This window comes from Myxocyprinus asiaticus, chromosome 7 (genome assembly GCF_019703515.2).
Source record: "Myxocyprinus asiaticus isolate MX2 ecotype Aquarium Trade chromosome 7, UBuf_Myxa_2, whole genome shotgun sequence".
Classification (NCBI taxonomy): domain Eukaryota; kingdom Metazoa; phylum Chordata; class Actinopteri; order Cypriniformes; family Catostomidae; genus Myxocyprinus; species Myxocyprinus asiaticus.
In genome coordinates, this window is record NC_059350.1 from 22,415,691 (window position 1) to 22,430,702 (window position 15,012).

The 15,012-nt window shown below is 39.5% G+C and overlaps 1 protein-coding gene across 2 annotated transcripts in view; it reads right to left on the reverse strand.

Moving 5' to 3' along the window:
- Nucleotides 1-566: 566 nt before the first annotated feature.
- Nucleotides 567-15,012, reverse strand: part of LOC127444316 (cAMP-dependent protein kinase catalytic subunit PRKX-like) — an 83,123-nt gene continuing 68,677 nt past the window's right edge. Inside the window, exons 6-8 of one of the 2 annotated variants that reach the window (XM_051703605.1) lie at nt 10,516-10,573; nt 3,342-3,419; nt 567-2,864 (exon numbers count right to left, since the gene is read on the reverse strand). In XM_051703605.1, the coding sequence (XP_051559565.1) occupies nt 2,739-2,864; nt 3,342-3,419; nt 10,516-10,573 (262 nt within the window). In that variant the 3' untranslated portion in view covers nt 567-2,738. The remainder of the gene's footprint in view (nt 2,865-3,341; nt 3,420-10,515; nt 10,574-15,012) is intronic. The other variant, XR_007897796.1, reaches the window with a different exon arrangement.

Consider the following 15,012-nt stretch of genomic DNA (forward strand, 5'->3'; position numbering starts at 1 on the left):
AGTAAAATGAGTCTGTCCCAGCAGTGTGTCTGACAGGACTAAATGTCATTAAAATGTTTAAACTAGTCAATTTTTCAAGTAGCAAAGTGAAGAAAGAAAGTTATGTCTGAACACTTGTAGGGGTGAAGTCTGATCACAGGGGCTAGTGAGTGAAATAACCTTTTTAAAATGGAATAGTCTCATGGCACATTAATACATGAGATCATTCATCCACTTTTGCAGGGATGGAGTGACACCAATTTATTCTGTAAACTGCTGAGATTACATTAATACTTTATAAAAATAAACTGTAAAGGGCCCATTGCAGAGGAATACAAGCATATGAAAATTTGGCAAAATAGAATAACTCGAATACTTAATCGTGGGTATATAGGAAAATGAGAACACATTAAACTCTTTGAATCTTACAGTAAATGGTTTAATAATTTCCAGTAAGCCTGTCCTGTAGATTAAAAGGCCCCAGAGGCTAGTGTGAATCAGTCTACTTGGAGTGTATGGCCTAGTGCCATTAGACTGAGAGAAGTCCAAAGGTTCTCAACAAGTTTGGTCAGAGAAGTTATAACAAGTTTTGCCCACATGGAAAGTTCCATTTATTTTCATGGTTACAGGGAAGACTGCACTTGTACAATCTTAAATACTATCAATGTTCAGAAAGGAAAGGTGCCTACTAATAAACTAAAAAGTAAAATTAAAAATCAGTATAAAAATCCTATGCTAGGTTTGTGTCGATTTGTAAGTTCATAGAACTTCATTTCCGTTTTTGCTGTTGCAAATTATATAAAATATATTTTCTCAAAACAGTAAAAAAAAAAAAAAAAAAAAAAATCTAAAAATTGAGAATACAGCAAAATTATTCATACAGGATACGACACAAACATCAGAAAAAAACTCCCACAAAAAAAATCTTTACATGTACCACTGACTGTAGATGATAAAAGACAGACAATGCATCAGCTTTAAAGGATCATACTAGTCCATATGAAATCTGCAAGATGGTTTCCTTAGTATTAAATTGCATCTGCAATTTAAAATCAACAGTGTTCTAACAAAGCCATATTTTAAAGAAATTACCCCAAAGAAATGAATTTCAGTAGACAAATTACAATGTTATATCACTGATTCAGACAAACACAGTCAGGAAAATGAGAGCGGTTAGGAAAGAGGAAGAATTGGTTTAAACATACACAACGAAAACACGGGTGCAACAATTTTAAAGCATTTCACGCAATATTCAGTTCTCATCCCTTTACACAAAGCTTTGAATATGCCAAAAAAATTTCACATGTTTTAAAGGAATAGTTCACCCAAAAATGAAAATTCTCTCATCATTTACTCACCCTCATGCCATCCCAGATGTGTATGACTTTCTGTCTACTGCTGAACAAAAACTAAGATTTTTTAGAAAACATCTCAGCTATGTAGATCCTCACAACGCATGTGAATGGTGAATTTTGAAGCATCAAAAAGCACATAAAGGCAGCATAAAACTAATCTATAAGACTCCATTTGTTTAATCCATGTCTTCAGAAGCGATATGATAGGTGTGAGTGAGAAACAGATCAATATTTATGTCCTTTTTTACTATAAATTCTCCTCCCTGCCCATAGTTGGCGATATGCATGAAGAATGTGAATCACCATACACAAATGAAGAAGAATGTGAAAGTGGAGATTGATAGTAAAAAAGGACTTAAATATTGATCTGTTTCTCACCCACACCTATCATATCGCTTCTGAAGATATGGATTTAACCACTGGAGTCTTGTGGATTATTTTTATGCTGCCTTTATGTGTTTTTGAAGCTTCAAAGGTTTGGTACTCTTTCCCTTGCATTGTATGGACCTACAGAGCAGAAATATTATTTTCAAAATCTTTGTTTGTGTTCTGCAGAAGAAAGAAAGGCATACATATCTGGAATGGCAAGAGGGTGAGTAAATGATGAGATAATTTTCATTTATGGTGAACTATCCCTTTAAATTCCATTACATCATACTAAATAATGTAAACTGTGTGCTGAATTATCCCATTATCAATGCAAGGCAACCGTAGACAAGCACCGGTTTAATAAATCTGAAGTGTTTAAGCATTTTAACCAACTAGAAAATGCATACTTAACGAGATGCATCTTACAGAACAACAGACAACGTTTTTGAACCAAAACCAAACATTAATGCTGATTCATTGAAGTAATCAATACGTTTTGTGAGGTAAATCTTGATTAGGTAGGCGCTACCTCTACTTTACCTAGCATTCTGAGTCCAAGATCCTGGCAGGAATCTGTTCGAAAGCTCTTTGGATTCTTAAGTTTTGATATATAAAGAGACATACTGTAAGAGTTTTATGTGGTAAAAAGATTGGGGATCAACAAAACAAGTTCAGATAAATAATATTTTCTAGAAGAAACAAAAATAGTCAGGCTAAAAGCACTGATTCAGTAAGCTTTTCAAGCTATAAAATCATCACAAAAACATGACCATACACTTCAGGTAAGCAAAGACATTGTCTTGACCCACCACAAGGAACCTCGAACAGAACCTTGTTATTGCTGATTTAAACTTGATATTTAAAAACATTATATTTGCATAATATAAATAGAAAAAATGAAGTTATTCATTATTTAGCAGACACTGAAGCAGGCAACACATGCCTATATTGATGAAACCATGACCTTTAACTTAAAACTTCAGCTCTTTTTCATTTTTTTCCAGCCTTGTATTTTTACTCATTAAGAAAATCCTTTCAGAAGTTCTTGAAAATTTCCAGATCCTTAGATGGTACTGGCATGTCCTTCTTCCACTCATCCTCAGGATAGGTATCAAAGTTTGATGTGTCACCTTCGTGAGATACCTTTGGAAGAATAGGTGGCTGTCACAGGAGAAATTGTGAGTTAGTAAAGATGGTTCAGAGATCTTTGATGACAAAAGAAAACTTATAAATGTATGAATTTCATTGCATTATTGTGCTTGTGTTATCCATCTTTAAAATAAATGCCACTTGGTTTCGTATTTTGTTATACAATGCAAAGACTACATATTTTTAAGAGTGGCTTAAGTGTCCAAATATCTTTTTAGGTACCATGTTTATGCTTCCTACTATCCAGCCAGTATATATATCTCTGGGAAACAATAAAATATGTGCAATAGACCTTGTTGAATGTTCTGGTTATATAACAGAAAAGTATGTAAAATATTTAAAGAGATCACTTTTTAATGAGGCTTTAGCCATTGATGCCTGGTTGAGTTTTTATGATATGAAATTTTATGATAATGACAATTGGTATAAATATAATTTTAATTACAGGGCATATTCCATGATTCTACACAACATTATGATTGTACTTACCTTGAGTCTTCTACAGGGCACAAACTCCCAGTCTATAGACTTAAACCATCTGTGCTTTTTCACATCATCTGCTCCATTCTGGAAGAAAATAATACGAAAGAATGTGATGGCTTACTGCAACCATCTTAACAGAAATTTAGTGGGGACACAATCACCACATCAAATTTTAAAACATACATCTTGATTTTAAAACTTAAAATTGTGCTCCAAGAAATTGTGCTTTAATGAATAATGCTTATCAATAAAGTATACTATTTAAAATGAATAATTCCAACTCCAAATTCTTACTGGATCAGCCACATTCCAAGTAGTTGTAAAATGACAATAAATGCTCATTTTTGAGTACACATTCTATACAACAAGCCAAAGTTGCTACATTGTTTGTCAACCACAAACTCCTACAGTTAGAATAATGAACTACATTACTTGGCAGAAGAACTGTTTAATAAGATTATTATAACTTTACCTGTTTATTTTAAATAAAAAAAATTATTTATTCCCTTTTCTCCCCAATTTGGCATGCCCAATTCCCACTACTACTTACTAGGTCCTCGTGGTGGCACGGTTACTCACCTCAATCCGGGTGGCGGAGGACAAGTCTCCGCTTCTGAGACAGTCAATCCACGCATCTTATCACGTGGCTCGCTGTGCATAACACCGCGAAGACTCACAGCATGTGGAGGCTCATGCTACTCTCCGCGATCCACGCACAACTTACCATGCGCCCCACTGAGAGCGAGAACCACTCATTGCGACCACGAGGAGGTTACCCCATGTGACTCTACCCTCCCTAGCAACTGGGCTAATTTGGTTACTTAGGAGACCTGGCTGGAGTCACTCAGCACACCCTGGATTCGAACTCGGGACTCCAGGGGTGGTAGTCAGCGTCAATACTCGCTGAGCTACCCAGGCCCCACTTTACCTGTTTATTGAACATTAGTGTATTTTATCATATTGATGTTGCCATTATTTTATTAAAAAAATAAGCAACTCAACTGAGTAACAGTCATTTAACCACAGGTAAGTAGGTTTGGGTACCAAGAATCTGTTCTTATTCGGAAATGGTTCCATAAAAGAAAATTCAGTAAAAATTCCGTTGACTGTTCTTAAACATTAATTTTCCCTCCAATGCGGGCGGAACACCATACTAAAATACTCTAGCAGTGCTTCCTTCTGCGCAATTCAGCAACAGCGCTGCCCTGTATCTACTGTATCTACTGCACGAAACACACACTCCGACCAGTGTTGTCTGATTCCCAAATGAATGACTCTAACAAGCCGATTCTTTTGAATCTATAGCACGACCAATGCGGTTCCCGAAGGAATTACTGTTATGAGCCTGTTCTTTTTAAGGCCCGTGTATAATTTGTTTACTATGTTCCGGAACGGATTGCGCCATGCATAGTCTTTTGACTGCGAGCGAAAATATGAATGCGTTCAACGCATGCACACTTCGACTGCTCTGTGATACTCTTTTAGTACAGTCAATGGCTGGTGCATGTGCCGACGACGTGCACAGACAAGGACTGTCCACATGTCGAGAAAATATGGTCCACACGTGGACAGTCCACTCAGACTGTGCTGCTGATGAAATCTGCGTAAAGCATACTGTGTGTGGAGCAAACATCAACATGGACAAAGTAGTATACTTTGGCCTTTAGTGAATAAGGCAGTGCCGTCGTGACTTTGACAATGTTTAGTTAAAGATAGACCTACACATTTTTTTGGGTAATCTGTGGAGCTTTATAAAAATAAAAAATAAATTATGAATATATGAATTTAATTAAATATGTTAACACATGTTTTGTTTAGAATTTTTATTAAACTGTGTTAGAGTAGGGCCAATTATTTGATTGAATTTACAACCCCAATTCCGAAAAAGTTGGGACAGTATGAAAAATGCTAATAAAAACAAAAAGGAGTGATTTGTAAATTATATTCACCCTTTGCTATATTGAAAGCACTACAACTACACATTATATGTTTTACCTTGTTTTTTTTTTTTTCCAAATGTACAGTAATTTCAAATCAGATGACTGCAACAGAGACAGGGGCAATTTAAGACTAATAACAATTTGATGAGTTGAAATAAGACGATGTGAAACAGGAGATTTTAAACAGGTGAAAAAATAGCCTAGTCCTTCAAGAGTAAGGATCGTTCAAGACTTGTCAATTTGCCAACAGATGTTTCAGCAAATAATCCAGCACTTTGAGAACAATGTTCCCCAAAGACAAATTTGAAGGATTTTGGGCATTTCACCCTCTACAGCAGTGTTTACCAACCACTGTGCCGCGGCACACTAGTGTGCCGAGAAAGATTGCCAGGTGTGCTGTGGAAAATTATAAAATTCCACAAAATAAATAAATGTATGAAAAAAAAAAAAATAATAATAATTTCAGGGATCCAAACTCCTCACCTTTCGGAGAAATTCGCCATTTTGAAACCATAATCGGTCACTTTTGTGATTGTGAAGAGCAATGATTAATGTGCAAAAGTGACACTTACAAGTGATATTTATACGCGTTAAGGGTCTTTCACATGCGCTGCAGAATACATTGAAGTCTATGAAGTGACGCCACTTTACACCAAAGTGCTTTTCACACACACGTTTTTGCTTCACCAATAATGTCTTTGAGAGTACTAAGCAACAAGAAATATTTAAAAACTGTCCAAATTTGTGAAGACTTTGAATGTCTCATAATTTCTTTTAATTAAATATTACCTTATCGTTTACGAATATCAGAGACCCCAGTTATTGAACTAATTTAAATTCACCAAGAAAACACTTAGACCTAAACATAAACGAGTCCTTTTATTACTTTCTGCTATCAAAGCAACTGCAAGCTTTTTTCTCTCTTCCAAATACATGTTTTCAATGTTTATTGTGTGCACACCTCCTGTTTTTTTATGTGGCAAAATCGTAAAATCGCCCCTCTGTGACGCTTCCTGCAACTCTTGTCATGTGGAGGGCAATGTGGCGTTTGACGCTGGCGTTGAACGGAGCATTGACACCTCGACTCAACTCATGTGAAATGCGCTTTACAATGATGAAAGAACATTATTGAAACTCAAAATTATTATTATTTGTCTATTATTGTGGTCTTTTCTGATAATAGCCATGCTCAGCAGTTTAAATAGGCTACTGTAGGAAAATGATATTGTAGATCTGCTTTGTGTTTATAATTCTTATACTGAAATCAGTAGATTTGTAGCCATGCAAGTTTTAATAAAGGAGAAGGTAAGGACGTTATTGAAACTCACTATTATTAGACTATTATTGTTGTCTTTTTGGATGAAAAATAATGCTCAGACTGAAGGAAGACTATAGATCTGCTTTGTTCTTTTAATGCTTAAACACTATAAAGTCTCTTGGTAGATTTCGGTCATGAATGACTCAAAATGATTCACTGACTCACTCATAGCACATAAGACGCTCATTTGTCGCCACCTAGTGACATTTCCAGAAGGGGTCACTGCACTAATCAGTTAATAAAATTGAACAAATTTGTGAAACAGAAGCAAGCCTTACCAAAATACTCTTTATTTTGCAGCTAAATTAAGCACTGCTGACTTCTCTGGGCTCGGTCTCATCTTAGATGGAAAATAGAACAGTGGAACCGTGTTTTTTGGTCCGATGAGACCACATTTCAAATAGATTTTTAAAAACACAGACGTTGTGTTCTACGGGCCAAAGAGAAAAAGGACCATCCAAGTGGTTATCAGTGTCAGGTCCAAAAGCCAGTGTCTGTATGGGCCAGGGGTGTGTCAGTGCCCATGGCATGGGTAACTCACACATCTGTGAGGGCACCTTTAATGCAGACAGATATGTACATATTTTGGAGCAACATATACTGCCATCCAGCACCATCTTTTCCAGGGATGTCCTTGCATTTTCCAGCAGGACAACTTCAAACCACATAATGCCCGGATTACAAGTGCATGGCTGTGTGGGCAGAGAGTGCGGGTGCTAGACTGGCCTGCCTGTAGTCCTGACCTGTCTCCAAACGAGAATGTGTGGCGCATTATTAAGCACACCATCCGGCAATGAAGATCCCATACAATTGTGAATGGGGTTCAATTCAATTTCTAAACTTAATAAACTTGTGTCTTCATTGCCCAAATGCTTAGTAAGTGTTTTTAGAAGAAATGTTTATGTTTCACAGTGGTAAACACTCGACTGTCCCATCTTTTTGGAGCGTGTTGCAATCATCTGATTTGAAATTACTGTACATTTAAAAAATAAACAATGAAATTCACAAGGTAAAACATATAATGTGCAGTTGTAGTGCTTTCAATATAGCAAAGGGTGAATATAATTTACAAATCACTTTTTCTTTTTTTTTATAAGCATTTTTCATACTGTCCCAACTTTTTTGGGATTGGGGTTGTATGTCTGTAAAAAAGTCTAAAATTTTTCATAGCTGTTGAAATCTGATATTATCAAATTTTTTGGCAAAAGACTGCTGAGTGCAGTAAATGCAATAAAAATGGGATTTCTTATTTTCAAATATTTCTTCCTCAAAAGTAAGAACTGTTAATAGAACTGATAAAGAATCAGAATCATTAAGTGGAATCTGAATCAGAATAATTAAATTCCTTACAATTCCCATCCCTACAGGTAAGGGGGTTTTAGGCACTCCGATCAATAAGTCCTCTTGTGACTTGCTAGTTCACGTACATTACCTCAGAAGACCATTACTTCATTTAAGCAAAGAAAAAAAAAAGGCTTAAATTACAATTTATACTAAACAGCTGTTTCAGACACTTTATTTTCTGTCTTCTTGTTTCTTAGAGAGTAAAAAGAAAAGTAGGGCAGCACTGCTGACCTACTGAAGTCCTCTACAAACCTCTGAGTTTGGGCTGCGCATTACACTTTGGGACTATGAGAAATACATATTCACTTAAGTGAAATAACAGATATCTACACTTGTGAATGAGTGCTGCCAACAGGGCCTGGCTTGCCTAGGAAACAGTGCAAACACAGCTGTTACTGGGCTGCCTGCTCCTAAAAGTCAGAGGAGAACAGAGCATATAGGAATATAGAGAGCGAAGAGAATGAAAAAGAGAAAAGTGCTAAATTAACAACATTCAGCTTGAGAACTCCACCCAAAAGTGACATCGTCTGAAAATGGCTTGCCATATTTTTCTCTGACTCTGTTATATTGGAATGAAAGAATCTGAACTAAAAGAAAATGAGAAGAAATCATAAATTTGATAAAATGAATAATAAATAATAATAATAATAATAATAATAAAAATAGAAAATGCTCTTATTATTTATTTATTATATATGATTGCATTAGCATAAAAATGTAAGTGGAAAAAATATTTTACAAAATAAACATGAATTTCAGAATGCCTTAGTTAGTGGTATGATCCCCTTTTGCTTTAATGACAGCATGCACTCGTTTGTGCACAACCTGATGATCCATGTTATCCCAGCACTATATGAGAATGTTCCAAAGAGCATCTCGTGTGCTTAAATGGAAGCAAGGAAATTCAAACTTTTGTACAAAGGTTTTTAACAAGGTCAATGTCACAAATTTGTTTAAATTTGATTAGTGACTAGGAAATGGTGTGGAATCTTCAATTGCTCTTCTTCATTTTATGTATTTTTTCCTCCCAAAATCCTAAAAGTTTGCTTATTCCTAGGTTTAAATGGGATTTAAAATCCCCAATTTTCAATGTGGACTTAGACTTTTGAACCACACTGTTTGTTTCTAAGCAGAGCTCATTCCTCAAGTGCTGAGAATAATAATACAAATATTAACTGTAACGAATGGGAAAATAACGCCCAGACACAACCATTCACAAACTTCCCATGACATCACCGTCACACTATGCATCACATTATGCATGACAGAGCCCTGGTACACTGCTGCCACCTCATCTGGCACTAGTTATTGAAATATATCCTTTGAAAGGACAATTTAGAAAAGTAACTGCCATTAAACTGCAATGGTTGAATAAGTTACGCTGGAGATGCAGAAACATTCTGCACAAGAACTCTATCTGCAGTTCTTCACCCCACATACACCTCGTCTAATGGGGTTGGAAGAGTAGTATAGTGGGAGAGTTGCCCATGTCAAAATCACTCTCTAAGTCTCTCCAGGGCCTCATCTCATCCTCTCACTTAAGACAGGCATCCTCCTTATCATCATAACTAGAAACATATGTGGCCATCTGTGGCCTTTGGGAGAAAGATCTCATAGTACTCATCCAGGGTTTTATTATCTGCCATGTGCACAAACGTTTGGGTTTATAAAGATGCAAAACTGGTCTGGAAACTGTGTTCATCCTGTTGGATGATTTACGGATTCTAAACCTAAAGTTGGATACAAGATAACTATAAAGCACCCAACTGGACAAAGACATCAACATATCATCAACATATCGTCAACACAATGGGTCTCATTTACCAAATGTGACGCACGTATTTATCAGTTGGTCTTTTTTTCATAATTTAGAATACATTTTAGTGGGAAATTATTGATGAATCATGATTTTTGCATGAAAACATTTGAATGCAGATTTCACACTAAAATAATGACTAATCAGTAAGTTCCCACAAAAACGTATTCTACATTTATTAAAAATGTAAGACCAACTGAAACCACACATACGCAAAAATCACAAACTCCCGGTTTCCTTATAAAGATGGAATTAACACGGTATGAATTAAATTGTTTGCACAAATTATGCACTTCGCAATGGAAAAAAGAAAGTTTGTATACCTTATGACAGGGCTCAAAGTTTTTCCATGACAACTCAAGGCCTGGAAAACACAATTTCTAAATTCCATGTTTTTTTCAGGATTTCCATGATCGTACAAACTCTGGCATCCATATGTGCTTGTAGAATTTCTTCCATTTAGACACACAAGCATCTAATTCCAAAGGTATTAAATGGGGTTCAAGTCTGGTCTTTGTGCAGACTAGTTAAGTCAACAGTTTTTTTTATGGAACTCACTTTGTGCACAAGAACATTGTCATGCTGAAGCAGGAAACCTATTGCCCATTGTACTGAAAATTTTGTCCAAGAGGATTGTATGGCTGTATGCTTGATTTTGATATGCACCTGTTCATAATGTAAAGTAGCTGAAATACCTAAACCTGTTAATTAGAACCCCTTCTTATGGCCATGTTGTGTAGCTTCTGCTAACACCATGTTTACCTTCATGTTCCCAAGCCTTCTTGCCCGGTCAATCACCAGAAACTTCTTAATTAGGTCCCTAAATAAACAAAGAGAAGGAGTCTGAGAACATGAGAATCACTATCCCAAAGTTATATACTAAAATGGCACCTGATTTAGATACTAAATTAGTGCAATTAATTAAACATAACCTTTTACAGACCACTTAATATACAAAGTTTAACATCTTGTATAAACAGTAGCCATTTCAAATGCTTAAAAAGATAATTTGTTTAAAGCATTTTCATGCACAGTCTTACAACCATTATGCTTAAAGGTTTAGTTCACCCAAAAATGAAAATCCTCTCATGATTTACTTATCTTTAAGCAATCACAGATGTGTATGACTTTCCATCTTCAACATAAACGAAGTGAAGATTTTTATAAGCACATTTAAGCTCTATTTGTTCATACAATGCAAGTAAACAGGTGCCATTAAACTACTGGCTATTTGATGGTCCAAAAGGCATATTTAGGCAGCATAAAAGTAATCCACATGACTCCAGACAATCAATTAATGTCTTCTAAAGCAAATTGATAGGTTTGTGTAAAAAATAAATGGATAATTAAAATGTTATTAACTTTAAAAAAAACAAAAACAAAAAACAGACAGAAAGTCATGTGGCATAAAAGTGAGTAAATGATGATAGAATTTTCATTTTTTGGTGAACTATCCCTTTAAAGCTGAAGTATGTAACACTTTACAATAAGGTTCCATTTGTATTAATATACGCTAACATTTATTAATACATATTTAAAATAAAAGATTGTATTAGTTAACATTAGTTAATGCACTATGAACTAGCATGAACTAACAATGAACAATTGTATTTTTATTAACTGTCAAGATTCACTGTTGTTTGCTTTGTGTTTCTCCCATCATCTGTTCCTCCTGGACTACACTTCCCATAATTCCCTGCCCTCATCACTGCCAGCTGTCCTCAATTGTCCTCACCTGTGTTTAATTAACTCATTATCCCTTGTGTATATAATGCCCTGATTTCTGTTCAGTCCTTGTGAGCTGTTATGTTTATGTATGTGATTCTCTATTTCATGTTCCGGTTTAGTTCTTGTTTGTTTACATTTTGACCTTACTTCCTAGTTCCCAGTTTTACCCTGTTTTGTATTTTGATTCATTCTTTTATCATAAAATTCTTGCTGCACTTAGATCCAGCTCTCGTGACCTCCTTTCAGATATTACAGAACAACTCACCACACAAGTGGATCTAGCAGCATACTTCATTCAACTGGGCCACACGGACTTATCCATAAGAGAATACTCCCACATTTTCACCACCGTTGCCAGTCACACAGGATTTGATGATTCCACCCTAAAATCCATATACCAGATCAGACTCAGAGCTCACCAGTGGAGGGATTTGTCGGAGATTACACGTGAGAGGAATACATGAAGCTAATCTTAGAAACACTCGCTTCAGAGGATCCTCCTCTCTCAATCCCGATCCCGGTTTCCGAGTCTTCCAAGCCTGAATCCGCTCCATGCCATATCCCAGCCACATCAGAATCCACTCCAAGCCATGTCACAGCCACGCCTCCAACTGCTCCATGCCCTGTCACAGCCACGCCACAGTCAGCTCCACGCCAAGTCACAGCCAAGTCTGAGTCTGCTCCATGCCAGGTCACAGCCAAGTCTTCCGAGACTCCTTGCTCAAAGCCTCCCACGGCCCCAGTCTCCAAGTTGAATGATCCGCCACTGATATCGGTGTATAGGACCACAAAAACCCTTCCTCACAAATTGTCAACACCCGCCACGGCCAACGAGCCCACGCCCACCACGGCCAACGAGCCCATGCACACGGCCAACGAGCCAACGCCCATGCCTGCCATGGCCAACGAGCCAATGCCCACGCCTGTCACGGCCAACGACCTGCCAGTCTCGTCCATCCCAGAGCCAGTGTTGCCAGTCTCATCCGTCCCAGAGCCAGCGTTGCCAGCCTCGTCCGTCCCAGTGCCTGCGTTGCCTACTTCGACCGTCCGGAGTAGGAGGAGGAGAGGAAAGGCTTCCGTTTCCAAGTCTCTGCCAGTGTTCACGACCACAGAGGTCATTCCCGAGTCTTTGCCCATGCCCACGACCACAGAGATTGTTTCCAAGTCTCTGCCAGTGTTCACGACCACAGAGGTAGTTCCCGAGTCTCTGCCAGTGTTCACGACCACAGAGGTTGTTTCCGAGTCTCTGCTCATGTCCACAACCACAGAGATCGTTCCCGAGTCTCTGCCAGTGTTCACGACCACAGAGGTAATTCCCGAGTCTCTGCCCATGCCCACGACCACGGGTCATTTCAAAGTCTCTGCCCATGCCCACAACCACAGAGATCGTTTCCAAGTCTCTGCCAGTGTTCATGACTACGGAGGTCGTTTCCAAGTCTCTGCTCATGTCCTTGACAACAGAGGTTGTTCCCGAGTCTCTGCCCATGTCCACGACCACGGAGATAGTTTCCAAGTCTCTGCTCATGTCCACGACCACAGAGATTGTTCCTGAGTCTCTGCCCATGCCCACGACCACAGAGATCGTTTCCAAGTCTCTGCCAGTGTTCATGACCACGAAGGTCGTTTCCAAGTCTCTGCTCATGTCCTTGACAACAGAGGTTGTTCCCGAGTCTCTGCCCATGCCCACGACCACAGAGATCATTTCCAAGTCTCTGCCAGTGTTCACGACCACAGAGGTTGTTTCCAAGTCTCTGCCGGTTTTCACGACCACAGAGGTTGTTTCCAAGTCTCTGCTCATGTTCAGGACCACAGAGCTCCTTCCCGAGTCTCTGCCCATGCTCACAACCACAGAGATCGTTTCAAAGTCTCTGCCCAGGCCCAGAGAGGTCGTTCCCGAGACTATGCCCATGCCTACGACCACAGAAGTTGTTCCCAAGACTATGCCCATGCCTATGACCACAGAAGTCGTTCTTGAGCCTCTGCTCATGTCCACAACCACAGAGGTTGTTCCCGAATCTCTGCCCATGCTCACAACCACAGAGGTCATCCCTGATTCTCTGCCCATGTTCACAACCACAAAGGTCGTTCCCCGGACTATGACCATGCCTACGACCACAGAGATCATTCACGAGTCTCTGCCAGTCTTCATGACCACAGAGGTCATATTCCCAAGCCTGCTACAATTCCGCCTTCCATGGCTTCGCCCCTTGAGCCTCCCACGGCTCCGCCTGCCACGGCTATGCCTTTCAAGCCTCCCACTGCTCCACCTCCCATGGCTCTGACCCTAGAGCCTCCCACGGCTCCGCCTGCCATGACTCCGACCCTAGAGCCTCCCACGGCTCCGCCTGCCATGGCTCTGCTCCTCAAGCCTCCCACGGCTCCGCCAACCATGCACCCTCAGAGTCTCCCATGGTTCCAGTCTCTAGTCTGTGGTTGCCTCCCTGGCCACCTAACCCTGTTTCAGCCCTGTGGCCGCCAACTAGGCCTCCTGATCCTGTCCCTACCCTGAGGCTTCCTTGGTCCCCTGGCCGCCTGCCTGGTCTGCTCTGGTCTCCTGGGTCTCCTGGCCGCCCGCCTGATCTGCTCTGGTTTCCTTGGTCTCATGGCCATCTGCCTGATCTGCTCTGGTCTTCTGGGTCTCCTGGCCATCCGCCTGATCTGCTCTGGTCTTCTGGGTCTCCTGGCCGTCTGCCTGATCTGCTCTGGTCTTCTGGGTCTCCTGGCCGTCCGCCTGATCTGCTCTGGTCTTCTGGGTCTCCTGGGCGTCCGCCTGATCTGCTCTGGTCTTCTGGGTCTCCTGGCCGTCCGCCTGATCTGCTCTGATCTCCTTGGTCTCATGGCCGTCTGCCAGATCTGCTCTGGTTTCCTTGGTCCCCTGGTCGTCTGCCTGATCTGCTCTGGTCTCCTGGGTCCCTTGGCCACCTGCTTGATCTGCTCTGGTCCCCAGCTCCATCTTGGCCCTGCCTCCCTTACCTGCCATCCTTGGGCATCTGGAGCCACCCATTAAGGGGGGAGGGGGGGTGTTATGTCACAATTCAGTGTTGTTTGCTTTGTGTTTCTCCCGTCATCTGTTCCTCCTGGATTACACTTCCCATAATTCCCTGCCCTCATAACTGTCCTCGATTGTCCTCACCCGTGTTTCATTAACTCATTATCCCTTGTGTATATAATGCCCTGATTTCTGTTCAGTCCTTGTGAGTTGTTATGTTTATGTATGTGATTCTCTAGTTCATGTTCCGGTTTAGTTCTGGTTTGTTTACGTTTTGACCTTACTTCTTAGTTCCCAGTTTTACCCTGTTTTGTATTTTGATTTATTTTTTATCATTAAATTCTTGCTGCACTTAGATCCAGCTCTTGTGACCTCCTTTCAGACATTACATTTACTAACATTAACAAAGATTAATGATTGTAACAAATATATTGTTAATTGTTTGTTCATGTTACCTAATGCATTTACTAATGTTAACATATTGAACCTAATTGTAAAGTGTTACCGGTTAATTTTCTCGAAAACTGTAAACACTGTCTCTG